The sequence below is a fragment of the Manacus candei genome, unplaced genomic scaffold (genome assembly GCF_025592945.1).
Source record: "Manacus candei isolate 608988 ecotype Guabito, Panama unplaced genomic scaffold, ASM2559294v1 h1tg000011l, whole genome shotgun sequence".
NCBI lineage: Eukaryota > Metazoa > Chordata > Aves > Passeriformes > Pipridae > Manacus > Manacus candei.
In genome coordinates this window covers 15662769-15678064 of record NW_026138059.1, presented here as the reverse complement: position 1 = coordinate 15678064, position 15296 = coordinate 15662769, and the positions used below count along the sequence as shown (strand labels likewise).

Genomic DNA, 15296 nt, shown 5'->3' with positions numbered 1-15296 from the left:
CTACAGAAAGCAGCACTGCTGTTGATAACTTACTGGCCTTTGGACTGGGTCCCAAATGCTCTCCTTTTAAAGCTGACCTTTGGTTGCAGCTGCTTTGGTTTGTAAAAATGTATTGTGAAGAAATATCAACTTCTTATCTGCTGGCAAAAGATGAGAGTTCTTGCGTTCCTTCTCCTCTAGCACCACTCACTAGTCCAACACCCTTTTCTACCCAGGAAAGCAGGCAGTATGCCAAAATGCAGCTTCTTAAATTTGACTCTTCATATGTCTATCTGCCAGATCTGGGTGGTATGTCATCTCTCTGTTTTGAACATTGCAATAATTTCTTAGGTCTAAATCATAAACCTTGTATATATGACTAGATACAGGATTTAACCGTGATGCTGCCAGTGCTTTAGTTCACCTTACATAATCCTGTAATTTCATTTAACAGGCTACTAAAATCATTGCAAAATAATACAGAATGCTTATTATGTTCTACAAATAGAAGATGTTTCTTGTACCATTTCAATAGGATGGTTTATAAATTTGGATAATTAATTTTCAAGGAACTAGATGACTCTCATTATCCAGGAAGTCAACGCTCTGCAGTCATTATGTTCTGTAGAGCTCAATTGGCCTTGGGAAAAATCTTTAAAAGTATTACTTTCATGTCATCTGTATGGCCACTTTCTGCAACTACTGTAGCAAATGGATTTCACCTCTCTGAGATACTGACATCAGCATAATTCATTCACTCACATGAATGACTTCTGGCTAAATAACGAAATTATTGCACAACAATTATAGTTGCATTTTCAGTTCAAAAAAACACCACAGACATTTGTAGCTGAAAACTGACTGTGAGAGTTGTGCCTAGCCAGACACAATTCAAAACAGCTTGACTGTCAGTTATCAGATACACACAATCAGTGGTCTCAAGTGAGATAGAGTGCATGCATTATTCTCAGAAATTATTCCAAGAATAATATAGATAGCTATTAAGTTCAAGAAATTAAAAATCTGATTACAGGCTGTTTGTGAACAAAGAAGTCAAAATTAGTTTAAGAAAATAATTGTTACAGATTGCATGTTTATCTCTGTTGCACTTGTGAAATATTTCTACTTGCACTCCACTGTCAACTAAGCTTCTCTCTCAAGGGTAAACTAATATTTCTAAAATAGTAATCCAATATGGAAAATGGCCTGAGCAATAATGTTATAATTAATGCAATATTGAGCTGATTGCCTGGTTCTGTTCATTTTGTGAGTCTATCTCACACAGTGTCCAAGAAAAAAGAAGCAAAAGTGACAACAACTGAAAACTAACACAGAGAAAGTGTCACATTTTCTCTTTGGTTCACTGCAGATCAAAGAAGTACAATGTAGTAGAATTCATGGAGTTTGCAAGTTTTTCTAGGCAGAGACTCTTGTTATGTCTGCCTGGTACCCAAGAACCAAAGTAGTCTGATCCTGAATTTGGTATCAGGTGCCAAAACCACAGTGCAAACTATAAATTATAATAGCAGTAAAATGAAAGTGTGAATAATTCCGTTTCCATTTAATTATGTCTTAAAGATTGAATTTTCTCCACATAATAGCTGGGAATTGCTGATTATCAGGATGTAACTATTATCTAACATATTTTGGTAATGTTTTAATATGTTATTTACATAATTTTTGAAAACAATGAAAAAGTGAGTTTGAGACTCATAAGTCTGATTTTGCAGTCCTTGACCCCATTTCTTTCAATATGTGTTTTATTGATTACTGTATAAAAACTTTCCATGGATATCCAATAACTGTAAGGAAAAAGGCTGTGGAGAATCAGGTTTCTTTCTACAGGCAGTGGAATCATGCTTTCTTCTTCAGGATCAAAGCTGGAAACCTGTCAGTGTTTTTGGTAAATATAAATAGTTTACAGGTTCCACACCATACAGTACAGTCAGCTTTGTGAAAGCAAACTGTGCTGAGTTTGATAATACATAAATGTTTGGAATTACAGGTAAATGAGATTAGCACCTCTTTTGGCAGTTTAACAATACTGAATGATACAGTGGATGGTCTTTTTGCAGACCTTATTTTTGCAAATAGAATTTCTCTCAGTCTTTGTCACATCTCCTAGGTTTACATATTTCGGATCAAATTTGTTTTATGCTCAGTAGATAAGAAATGTGATGGACTATATAATAGCCATTATTGTCACTGATACATTTTCCTTCATGTTTTAAAAACTTGCTCTATCCCTGAAACTAACTGGACTTTACTATCATGTCAGAGAGTTAAAATACATTTCATTTGCTGCACTCTGTTTTTGTTTTGAGTTGGTTACCCAGAATAATAGTGACATGGCTTTCTGAATTTGTTACAGTGTGCCTGAGTATTATGACTATGGTCATGGAACAAGTGAAGAGGCTTATGACAGCTACGGTAAGGTCTGTTCTACCTTCAGCAAGTGTGAAATCAAAAGAAAATATCTGTCACTGACAACTCAGAAATTACTTCCATATTCTTTTCTTTCTTTCTCTGCTTTTACAAAGATCAAACAAAATAGATTTGTGTAACTTTAGGGTGAATTTTGACTTATTGAAGTAGGACCAGAAAATTGGACTTATCAATTTCAATTAAAATTACAAAGCCAGTTACTCACAGTCACAGGTCAGTTTAACTGAACTTCAGCAACACTGAAGTTTCTGATTAGTACCTGAATATATTTCACAGTGTTAAATTTCAATCTGCTTGATGTGCTGACAGTACTATGCATCTGCTGCTGTCATGTGCATCACTTCAACCAGCAAGGTTTGTGAGATTTTGAAATACAGTCTTAAATCAAAACGGAAAGAAGGAAAGGGTGCTGTAACACCATGGGAATCCCCACTGTACTAAGATAAGGGAGCATCTCATGCCACACTAAGCAGTATGAGTAGAGGGAGAGTTGTATTCTGCACTTCCTCACCGAGTCTGTGTCTGAGCTTGAAAAGTTCCACTTCATGGGAACCAAGGGCATGAAAGGAAACAAAGTGTTACTCCAATGAGTACAAACCATTTTCTAGGTTGCTTGCTATTAGTGATATGCTTTGATCCATGTTTTCCTAACAGTAGTTATCATTACACTATACCATCAGATGGCAGAGTGAATCTCACTCTGAGAGTTTCACTGAAATAATAGAGCAAAGCTGACTACTGACAGCTTAAAGAGTGAGCCTAGCATATTCAGGAGAAATGTCATGCTTGATTTACTGCTACTAATAAAGTATCCTGTGTCTACATGGTGACTTCTGAAGCATTGTGAAAATGAGAGCTGCTGGAAATCATACTGCAAATCAAAGTTACACTAAGGGGTTATATAAGGGTTACTGCTTGAAATAATTTTATTCATGCAGCTGTGAAGTAAATGTCACTGTAATGCAAACTTGCAGTTTCCTTTGTATTGGTATAGAAATAGACATTACTGAGATGTCAAAATGGTTGCATTGCATAATCAGAAATAACTTAATTTCTTTGTATAATCAGTTCTCACAATACATTTGGATAATATAATGTGCAGTGAAGCACATTTTCAATGCTAAACAAGTAATAATAATAACTTATCCGTATGAATGTGAGTGGTTTGGTTACCCTTCGTTTTGTTTCCTTTTTGCCCATGCATTTTTAATATCTGCAGTGGAATATCTTTCTTCCCCTCTCCACTGCTCTCCTGAATGCATTGCTAAGCTTTTGGGCTATGCAGAAAAGCATAGTCTGAGCTCAGCAGTAAGAATTACCCACTGTTTAACTTTTAATTACACTTCACCATGCTGAATCTCTATGTGTCTGGGCTAGACATTTAAAGTAGTGTCACTTTCCTTCCAATCTCTCATTTGTAAAACCAGAAGAATATCACTTGTTTTCCCAGTAGGGATTTTGAATGGACTAATTAGCTAAGGCTTACAAAGTGTTCGTACAGTGGCGTCATGACTAAGTTTATGTTCTGCATGCAGCTCCTGTTTTTTTTCTTTCCATTCAGCAGCTGAAACAAATTCAAAATGCCTGAGTTTCCTTTACTAGATTTGTCTTAAAATACATAGCCGATAACTGTGGACTTGCTTTGGTTTTTACTTGAACTATTTTTTGAGCTGGCATTTGAGCAAAAAGATCAGAAATAGTATTATCAAAAACCTAGAATAAACATGGAATAATATTCCAAATTGAAATTTTGCTAGTTTCTAAAAACAGATATGTTTATGTGTAAGTGTTTGTGCTCCTGTTGGTTCATTTATTTTAGCAGATTAGTAAATTTGCTAGTTCTGTGCTTTGGAAATCTCTCTGTGAATTTCCTTCATCCCAAAGTCACCACCGTTTATCTGAGGAGGTAATCTGAGTATACAGAGCTGTAGAGCTGTAGAATATATGCTTAACTTCCTTACTTTCTGAGTTCCTGGTGCATACACTGATGTTCCCTCTGTATCTGATTTGGGGCATCACCCCTTATCATCCTCTCACTTAAATTTACCCTAATTCTCTGTTCCCAGTTTTTACTTGGTTTTCAGGATGTTTTGCAATTCATTGTGTCTCCTGAATCCATCCCACTGTATAAAATCAGCTGTCCCTTCATTTTTCACCATCCTGCAGAAATCAACAGTCTTTCATCTCAGTTCAGTTTCACAATTTATTTTACCTTCCATAACAAGGCCATATTCCTCCTTTACAATTCTTTCTGGCATGCCTCTGCAGTTGAGAATTCCCCCAAACTGAATAAGACCGCATACAAATGGTACATGAACATAGAACTGGTGTCTTGTTGTCATGTCTTAGGTGTTTTGTTTAACAACTTGTCTTTTCACCCTTATCCATTCCAGTAACAATATCTGAATTATCAAAGATTTACTAGTTAGGCGTTTCTTTACTTTCTCCTATGCATCCTCTTGCTTCCAGCTTATTTTTAGGGAGGTCAGTCTCAATCCTCAGAAGGTTTTCTTTCATTTTCCACGAAGCAATGAATACTAGTAACATTACTTCGTACTTACAATCTTTTTAAAGTATGAAATAGAGCTCTGTGTTACTTGCTAAGTATTATACAGCACCATATGATATGGTACTCCTCTATGAGCTGCCTCCTATGACTTCTCTTTCTATCTGTGCTCCTAAGAAGTAGCAGGTGGGTTTTGTCTCATGGGTTCTTCTATGCTCCTTTTAAAAGCACTTGTGGAGAATTCTGACTAGGGAAACCGTTTCCACAGAAGTTCATAAAGATTTATGGATTTATGGATTGTTCACAGTATGGTTGGAGAAATCACAGGGGTGTTTCAGAGCAGAGCCCACCCAAACACCATTTAATCCTCAGGAAGTTCCACATCTCTTTTGATTAGATGGAAGTACTAAACAAGGAAGGGCCTAAGTCACTTATCTGAGGCTGGGCAAGATGGATTCCTACACACTATTCACCACTCTAAAATCCACAACTAAACTACCTTAACAACTTTTTCATTTTCTATTGTGAAGTTTCCTGAGAATTCCATCCCGTTCAAATCCAACCAAGGAAACCCCCAAGACAATAGCAAAGTCAGCTGAAAGGAGTATTTATAAAATTGCACTACTTCCCATGACTTAGGGATGTTCCATGAATGAAAATTCAGAGCACAGAACCCTCTCATGTAGTTAGATTCTTAAGCTCTGTTGTGACACGCTTGTCACCCAGTCTCTCAGAAGGATCAAAGTAGAGACACTTCAAAGCATTCCCTGCAGCAGTCTCTGGGCACATGGAAATACACTACCAAGGAATTATGAGATTCCTACAAATTTTTTATAGGATCAGGATTATGCAGCTACTGCTAGAAATTTTGAAGATCACCGTTCCAGGCTGAGGAACATTAATTTGGGACACAAACCTGAAAATCTTCTTGGGGATGTAGCCCTTATAGGCTTGCTCATGTGAGTTGTAAAGAAATATCTTTAGCAGGCTCTTTAAAGATAAAAGATCAGTCATTTAAAGTACTGTACAATTTTCAAAAATGTAAATCATCCTCATCTCTAATCACACTCAATAAACATTTATGATACTTATGCTACCAAGGGTTTTTATATCTGCAGATAAGATTTTAAATCTAGGAGTCTAAACTAAGGTGATGGTGTTGTTTTAACTTGATGTTTATGTTTTAAAAGAGAAGGCATGAAATTGGATTCATTTATGAACAAAAAGGTTTATATTCCTTGCTCTCATTATGCTTTAATAATTTTTTGGTTTCCCTTCTGGCAGTGTTGTCATCTGAGGAGATATCTAGTGAAAACATGAATTTAATGATTTTTCTTATAAATTGATTAGGATATAATGTACACCTAAAATTTAGTAAATATGAACCTTTCCTTCCTATATGTAATATCATGCCCAACTCCAAAAAGCAGCTTCGCTGGACAGGACTGCTGTACATGAAAAGCCCTTTGTAAACTGTTCACGTTCTCATTTCTCTTTCCATTTCCCTGTTTTGTTTTTTTTGGAGGAAACAGAATTCTTGATAAAGTGTTGGGGTCTGTTAGGCCACATTAGAAAGATAACAGAGAGTATGACTTGCTAGCAAGGCACATCCAATGCCTTAGAAGCTGTATTAATTACATCTGACCTGCCTCACAGTTGTTTCGTCTGAACCCTTTTTCACCCTTGTACTGATCAGAGCACTCAAGGCTTTGTTTATCAGCTACTGTTTCTGGCTTTGTTCTTCCAAAGGCTGGGGATTCCAGCAGTAAGTTCTGCCAGTTGCTGCTGCAGAAGGTTGAAGAGGCTCCCACCTCTACTTCCAGAGCTTGAGACTGCCATAGCAGGGAGAGTGTGCCTGTTGTCAGACGCTTTAGTTCACAGCCTGGTGCATATCCTGCCTTGTGTGTTACTTGAAAATGGTGGCAATTATGTTTTTATGTCAGGTCATGAACTGCCATATCTGAGAGGCTAGTACACACAGACTTCTTGCTGCTACTACCAAAAAAGCAGAAACCTTAGGTAGAGGGTGAAAGGATAGGATTAAAGTCTATAACCTCCTAAACCACCACAATTAAATTAGAATAACACCACCTGCCAAAGGCCTTAGGCAAGAGTTAGAAAGGTTAATCTGTAGCTTGCCACCTACACAAAGAGGGAAGACATAAATGAACTCCACTCACATCCTTGCTGCTTTTCAGGAGAAGCTTGCAAGGCTGTTTACTGCATGTGCTGCTGTTGCATCAAGGAGACATTGTTTTGTTTTCTGTCTTCACCGGAAATTTTCAGCTGTTCAGATTTTCTCTAATGACCATGTTTTGTGGTGCATATTCTACTCCAGTTTAGCATTAAGTGCTCACAAACAACTGGGTATTTGGCTTTAGGATAATTCCATCTTTAATTAAAATTGGAGAGTGTAACTGTTTAGTATAATTCCTTTTAATGTAAGACATCATTTAAGTTGTAAAATGCTGCCACTATGATTTAATTGACTATTTCACAAATAATTCCCTGCCAGTTACTCTATATGAGAGCTTTGCAATTGTGGTTTGCATTAGTTTACTAAGTAATACTCTACAGAGACAGCACTTCATAAACAAATTCTTTATAGACCTTTATAGAGCTAACAACTAAAAATGTACAGCAGTATTCCACCACATTTTCATTGTATCTTTTATTTTCTTCATTCTGTGTTTGTCCTTAAAAGTGTATTATCTCGTAAATTAAGAGTTTTTTACCATAACAATGATAGTTTCTGCTGAATAAGTAAAACTAAGTATATAATGATTAAATGTGGGGAGGAAGGTGTAAATGGAAGATTCAAACTTCAGGAATTCTTATATATAGGTTGATTGAAGAGATGTTACCTTAGCAGACATAAATTCTCATACTGTATTAAAAGACATACATGTGTTCATTTCATGGAGAAACTCAAATAACTACCATCGTAGTGTGAAATAAATCCTGTAGTGATTAATCTATGGCAATGACAAAGTAAATGAAGCCATGTCACAATGTATACAGAAAAAATATTTGTACATTTTGAAAAAGCACTTCTTAGCAATTGCTCTCTGCAGGTGAAGATAAGAGGTTTTTTCAGCTATTGAGTCCAAGTTTCTTCCTCATTTTTAATACCTTTGGTATTGTAGATTATTGGTCCTAATAGTCATTATGCTCAGCATGCTAAGGGTTTCTTACCCTATTTTTTTTCTAGCCTAGTCCCATTTAAATTTTCAAATGTAGGAGTTCAAGTGCTCGAATAGCTCACAGTGACGGACATGCAGATGTAAGAGACGTAGGTCTGATTCTCCTCATTTCAGTGTTTGACTTCACTTGACTTGTGATTACAGACAAGATCTTTACTAATGCTAGTTAACAAAGGCTTACTAATATGCACGGATTATTCATTTATATCATGGGAGTGTATATATTTGGTATTTGTTTGAAAATATCACTGCAACATACCAAAGAAAACTTTGTTGTCTGGGTCTTAGAATCATCATAGAATGAATCACAGAATCATAGAATGCTTTGAGTTGGAAGGGACCTTAAAGATCATCTAGTTCCAATCCCCCTGCCGTGGGCAGGGTAACATTTCACTAGACCAGGTTGCATAGAGCTCTATCCAACCTAGCCTTGGACACTCCCAGAGATGAAGAATTCACAACTTCTCAGGGCAGCCTGTTCCAGTGCCTAAGCACTCTCACAGTAAAGTATTTTTTCCTAATACCTAATCTAAACCTACTCTCTTTCAGTTTGAAGCCATTTCCCCTTGTCCTGTCACTACATGCTCTTGTAAAAAGTCCCTGTCTATCTTTTCTCTAGGCTCCCTTCAGCTACTGGAAGGCCATAATTAGGTCATCCTGAAGCCTTCTATTTTCCAGGTTGAACAAGCCAAATTTTCTCAGCCTTTCCTCATAGGTGGTGGCCCTCTTCTTCACTCTATCCAACAGCTCAATGTCCTACATGTACTGGGGACCCCAGAGCTGGATGCAGCACTCCAGGTGGGGTTTTATCAGAGCAGAGTAGAGGGGCCGAATCACCTCCCTTGACCTGCTGAACACACTTCTTTTGATGCAGCTCAAGATACAGTTGGCTTTCTGGGCTGCAAGTGCACATTGCTGGGTCATGTCCAGCCTCTCATCCACCAGCAGCATCAAGTCCTTCTCAGGCAAGGCTGCTCTTGATCTGTTCATCCCCCAGCCTTTATTGACACTGTGGGTTGTCCTGACCCAGGTGCAGCACCTTGCACTTAGTCTTGTTAAACTGCTTGAGATTCCCATGAACCCACTTCTCAAGCTTGTCCAGTCCCTCTGGATGACATCTCATCCTTGAGATGTGTGGACTGCACCCCTCAGCTTGGTGTCATCACCAAGTTTGCCGAGGGTACACTCAATTCCTTTGTCTGTGTCATTAATGAAGATATTAAATAACACTGGTTCCAGTATGGACTCCTGAGGACACTACTTGTTATTGATTTCCATCAGGATTCTGAGCCATTGACCACTACCCTCTGGATGTGACTGTCCAACCACTTTTTAATCCATCTTATTGTTAATAAAGCATCTCAGAAGCAACAGGACACAGACTGTGCCATTGTGGTGGAGTTTTTCTGCAGTGTCTCGACAGAGCACACACCTGACCCACTGTTTAGCCCATGCTGGGTGCTTCTACACTAGCATAGGAGCAGGAATGCTCTTTAGAAAAAGATTTCCCAGTTTTTTGTATTTTTTTTCTTCTTTCTGCATCACTGAATGATTTCAAAGTACATGACTTTTAGTTTGAAACTAAAGCAAAAATTGTAATCCCAACTGTTTGTGAAAATTCACTTCCAGAGGCTCAAACTCAGGCCAGTCTGAAATGAAAAAATCTCTAGAAGCCATATAGTGTGAACATCAACAGTCCTTAGCATCAGCTGTTTCACTCTGCAGATAGTTCCTATTTGTATGCACTGTGTGCTAACTTTGATAGAGCACCTGTGTCCTGATAGAAGCTGTCCCAGCTAACACCCTTGCCATGTGTGCCATGGTTCTGTGGAGTGTGCTGTGCTCCTGCATTATATTTTGGGGTGATAGAGGCATCTGGTGTTTTCCTGAGCACAAGGCAGATGTACTCCCGGCCCTGGGAACTCAGAAGTGCTCCTGAGTCTTCCTGTACAGTGCTCTATTTTTTCTTTCACTGGAAACAGGAGACAGTGAAGATTTCTACTGCATATGGATAGAAGATATACCAAATAAATTGCCCTTCTTTAATCTTCTATTTCAGTCATTCCTATGTTCACTGATAGCAGCAATCGTGTTCCTACTGTGGGACAGAATGAACTGTCAAAAGTATTTTCTTGATTTTTTGCAAAATTTTATCAATTCTTTTACTGGTGGAATCACCTCAGCTGTATCCCAAGTAGCATTCAGTCCCTCAGAGATTTATGATTTTCATAAGAGCATGATTTTGAAAGCTCGTGGGGAAAGGAACACATTTTTAATTCAGCCACGATGACCAATGTGGGGACAATACTAGAGTTATTGCTGTTTTGTCAAGTCAGTGTTATAATTAGGTTATAATTCTTTCGAAAGTTCCCTATTTAAACCCACTGCATTCTTTTAACTGTCTGGATATTCTAAAACTTTAGTATTTCAGTTATGATACAACACTGAAAAAATCCACATGTAGCAAGAGAAAATACATTGATTTTAATTTATAGTGACTTGTTGTGCTTACTCTATTACTCCTGAATTATAAATCATTTTCTATGACAAAATAAGCATAAGTAAATCATGCAAAACTTTCCTATGTAATATTTGAAATGTAATTTCCCTGCCTTGCACCATGGGAACTGTAGACTTGGAGAATCTATGACAGAAGTCCTGTAATACTGATGTGCATCTATTTAATTCCAGATGCAATATGCTACTGCACATTTCATGTTGCATGACCATAAAGTAGTAGAAAATTTGTTTTTACTGAAGAGAAAAACAAAACTCCCTCACACTGTCACATTCACAGTCGCCTCACAGCAACACTGATAATAGTCTGTTTCCTCCCTGCATTACAGTTTCTCAATCTAGTTGCTGATGTACTTTGATGCTGCTCCTTTCCTGCCTGTGGCAGGTGTTCACTGCAAGAGTGGCTGAAGTCTTCCAAGAAATCATCTGTAGCTCCTGCTGTCATTACTTAACCTGCAGGGGGGGCTGGCAGAGGGGCGTGCACAAGCTCATCTCCTTCAGTGCTAAGTCAGCTGGAGGATGTCTGTGATTTTTTACCACCTGATTAAGCCAGGGATGCTCACAATACTAAAGTAGATTTGGAGTAGTTATGCAGTTTAATTTGTTAGCCCTCCTGAAGAGAAGGTACTGTCAAGCATAGGGGCAGTAGTCAGGGTTTTTTTAACAGCTACAGACATGTTCAGAAACTAGACTGTTAAACCACAAGGTTTTCCATTAATTTCTAGTTTTTAAGCTATATAGCTATATATAGTTTTTGTAGGGGTTTTTATAGGTTTTTGAGCATGGTGTAAGTAAGCATAATGGTTTTGAGCCTGTGTTTTGAAGTCATTTTTTTGTCTTCTGAAGATTCCACATTTCAAAGAAGAAAGGTACCATTTGTGATTTGAAAGATAGTCACTTAGCTGTTCTTCTCACAAATTATAAAATGCATAGATGTCAGGTCAGAAAATCCTGTGCATTTTTCAAGGTTTGCAGACAAGCAAGAAGAGACCGGAAGAGTGAAAAAAATAAGTGGATGCTCTCCTTAAAAAAAGAAAAAAGACAAATACTTGTTCTTGAATTTTTGTCTCAAATAATATATACTTGTCCAATTATGACACAAGAAAACTGCTGCTGTCTTTTCCGTGTGGATTTATGGGGTGAAACATTTGCTTTGTCAATGTTAGTTGAGCTTCAGTCATTAGCTTGTGTAGGGCAAATTTTCCATCCACTGCTTAGTACTTTGTCTCCATCCATGTTTTCATGGAGGGAGAAGTTTGGAGGCTTACTAGAAATACAGCACAAATTGAATTATCCAAAGAAAAGCATTCTAATTTTCAGTTTTCTCACTTTAAAGCAATATGTCTGGTTTCTATTGGGTCTTCTGTTCAGCACATCTATATCGCTTTTCTCTTACTGCTCAGGCAATTAACTACATCTCAGAACACCCCAGGGAGATAGGTATTCTTGTCTCATTCTACCAGTGAGGAAGCCATACCACAAAATATTGAACAGTTATCCAAGGTCACTGAGCAAACAAGGAGTAGAGCTAGTAATCACAATTCCTGAATTCCACTTGAGCTCTATCCCAAGTGCAGCATGCTCTCTACACATGCATGCAGTATAAATGACCTTGCAAAAATGGTGGAGATTTTTGCTTATAGGAAATAAAAATATTTTATTCTGAATTAAAAGCAACTTCTGTTTCTAAAACACTGAAAGCTAAGTGAAAAATTAAACCATTATACTACTTGCTGTTATATACATCGTAACTATCTGAACAGAATAGCTCTTTTTAATCTCTTCCTGGCCACCTGTCCAAAATAATTGACCAGAGATTAATAAAATTGTGCCAAATAATTGTGGGCAATACTCAGATGTTAAATAATTTATTAGGAAGAAAAAGTGATCAGGTCTTTATTATTACAGGGACTAAGCAATGAATATAAATACAAAAATATTAGAAAACAACACGTTCATATGTAAATCGCATGCTGTTAATATGTATCTTTTTTTATTTTAAAGCATCCATTAATGTGATCTGCCTTTTAATTATTGCATTGTTTCCCTTTTTGCATTTGTCAAAGAGTTTTATTCAGTGCTGGAAAATTCCATGACAAAGTTGCAGAATGCAGATTGAAGAGTGAAAAAAAGGTGTCTGAATATGTGCTTTTCTTGAATCTTGTACTTGAAGTCATTTAAGCATGTGATGATATCCACATGGATGAGCCACTGAATTTTTCTGTGCTTTCAATAATACGTAGGTAAAATAGTAAGACAGAAACAACTTCATATGTACCTCTCTCTGTGCTATAAATGTTACCATTTAGATCTCATATTCAGAGGAAATTCTCAGCTTAAAAATGGTATGATCTTTTTTCATTCTGTCTCTCCAGTAAGAAAAAAAATCTAACTATAATTTTGTATTTAAACATTAGATCAAAGCTAATGAGTCTCCTAGCAATGATCAAACAATAATCTTCAAAGATAGCCTCAACTAATATATCAATAGTCTGTAATAGATACTGAAAGCATTTATATAACTCAATGAACACAGTATAATAGGTGAGTCAATCTGAACCATAAAAAGCACTGCAAAAATACTAACATATCATTTCAGTCAGTCATAAACCAAGGGTGCTGATTGACTGTGATAATAATTAATTTTATATCCTAAAGGTGAGCTTCAAATACCAATTGACAGGGAGCATACAGCAAACTGAAAGTATGCAGTGTAATTAAAAGGGTTTTGCCCATGTCTTTAATTTCTTATCAAAGAAGCTACAACACTTGTTACCACACCCGCAGGAAACCTCATGCCCAAGCACACTCAGATTCCTCACATATAAACACTATTAGGTTTCCTTCATGCTGCTGTAACTTATAGTTTTAGTTTCTGAAAGCGAAACATGCAGTATTTCTCCTTAACTTAGAATGTCAAAGTTGGAAATAACACCAAGTTCCTGAAAAAGCCGGACCCTCTGCCCTCAGTTATTAAGTTGCCTGTGTGGATTTCTTTTCAGTCACAGTCTTTGACACCTGATAGCACTGGGGACAGTCAGAAGTGAAAAGGACAGGGCATGAGAGGAGCCTGCAATGGCATAAGGACTGGATGGGGGTCTGGACGTCACAGAGGGAAGAGAAAGGTCAAACTGCACAGAGTTTCTTTCAACAGGAATCAGAAGAAGGAAAAAGAATCAGCGTTAAAACACAATGACCGCCCTGCACATTTCTTCAGCTCTTGGTCAGTCTCTCACTTGCAGTTCTCCCAATTACCTTTCCATCTCCAAAGCTACACCTATTACCTACTCTTCACCTGAAATCCCTCTCAGTTTCCACTTCATTAACATGTGACTTTACTAAGATTAAGGCTCTCTTTCTGTCCCTTTTTGGTACAATCTTTCAGAGACAGGCTCCACTGTTCTCCTGCTCTCAAACACAGTGAAACTGAGCCTGGTAATCCAACAAGCTACTGAGGTAGTCTGTATGGCTCCAATCTTCTAAGACTGTTCCTGAAGACAAGAGATTTCCATTCTCAGAAGCCCCGTTTCTTCCCTCAATGCTGAAAGAAGAAAGCTTACATTGGACTTCTGAAATGGAGACATGAAAGACCAGCTTGGCACATCAAGGAACCTTTAATTACTAGCATGCAGATATGTCGTTGTTCTTTAAAAATCCCCACAGGAAAAAACCCACTAGTAATCTGACTTGGTGTGGCTCCATCTTGAAATTTATTCAGAGACTCTTGATAGTGCTGCTCCCTATCATGTTCCTTTCTCCACAATAAATATATAATCCTTACTGTTGTATGAGTGGTAGATGCCAGTGTTTTCCCAATTGAAGGCCGTAATCCCAAAAGTTCCATCTGTGTTTTGGCTATGGATTCACCTGTTAGTGCACTAGGGTCTATCGTGCAATATCAACAGGAGCTGTTAGCTGTCAACCATGGTGTTGATAATGGTGTTAAAGTTTGAAATCAAGCAAATAGGTCCACCATATTACTGAAAAAGAGACTTGTACCACAAATTACAATTCTGGTTTTGTACTCTGTCAAGAGCAGCAATTTGATTTAAGAACAGTCAAGGAAAAAACAGCTTCCTCCAGTTGGTAATATAAAGTAATTTTTCACTGCATGATGACTACCAAAAATACTGCACATTTCACCTTTATACGAAGGTGTTTCTGTCCAGATGACTGTGAGGGGACTGAAAGGGAACAAGAAATGGGTTTGTCTTTGTGTTGTACATTTAGTGAGTATTTTTACTACTTCAGTTGTTTTCATTTATATAAATAAAGCTTCTCCTTTTCCATATAAATCTCACTTCTCCCCGAGGCCTCTCTGCAAAAGCAGTGACACTTCAGCAAAGGGTAATTGAAGCTGCAGCAAATTTACAGCAAAATGCCATTTTTAAAGTGTGTAATGAAACATATTGCAGAGGGAGGATTTTTAAATTCACTATATGGAAACTGATTCCCTCTAGGAATGAGAAACCTGAGGATTTAGAACTATATCACATTGGCTGCCTCTTCTTCAGCCCTGTAGGCAATAGCTTTCCACAGTAAACCTTGGTTTCGTGTGACCATAAAACCCCTGATATTCAACAAGAGAATATCCTGAAGAGCTCAAAGAAAAAGAAAATAAATGGAGTGCACCAAAAAATCACAAC

The 15296-nt window shown here is 37.5% G+C and overlaps 1 protein-coding gene across 6 annotated transcripts in view; it reads left to right on the top strand.

Moving 5' to 3' along the window:
• The window catches only part of KHDRBS2 (KH RNA binding domain containing, signal transduction associated 2), a 365578-nt gene that overhangs the window by 313281 nt on the left and 37001 nt on the right, over positions 1-15296 (top strand). For 5 of the 6 annotated variants that reach the window (XR_007902822.1, XR_007902821.1, XR_007902820.1 and 2 more), the window contains exon 8: positions 2351-2409. Coding sequence is in view for 2 of the 6 variants with exons in the window: in XM_051777880.1 (XP_051633840.1) it covers positions 2351-2409 (59 nt within the window). In the remaining 4 variants the exon portion in view is untranslated. Of the gene's footprint in view, positions 1-2350; positions 2415-15296 lie in introns of all 6 variants that reach the window. The other variant, XM_051777881.1, reaches the window with a different exon arrangement.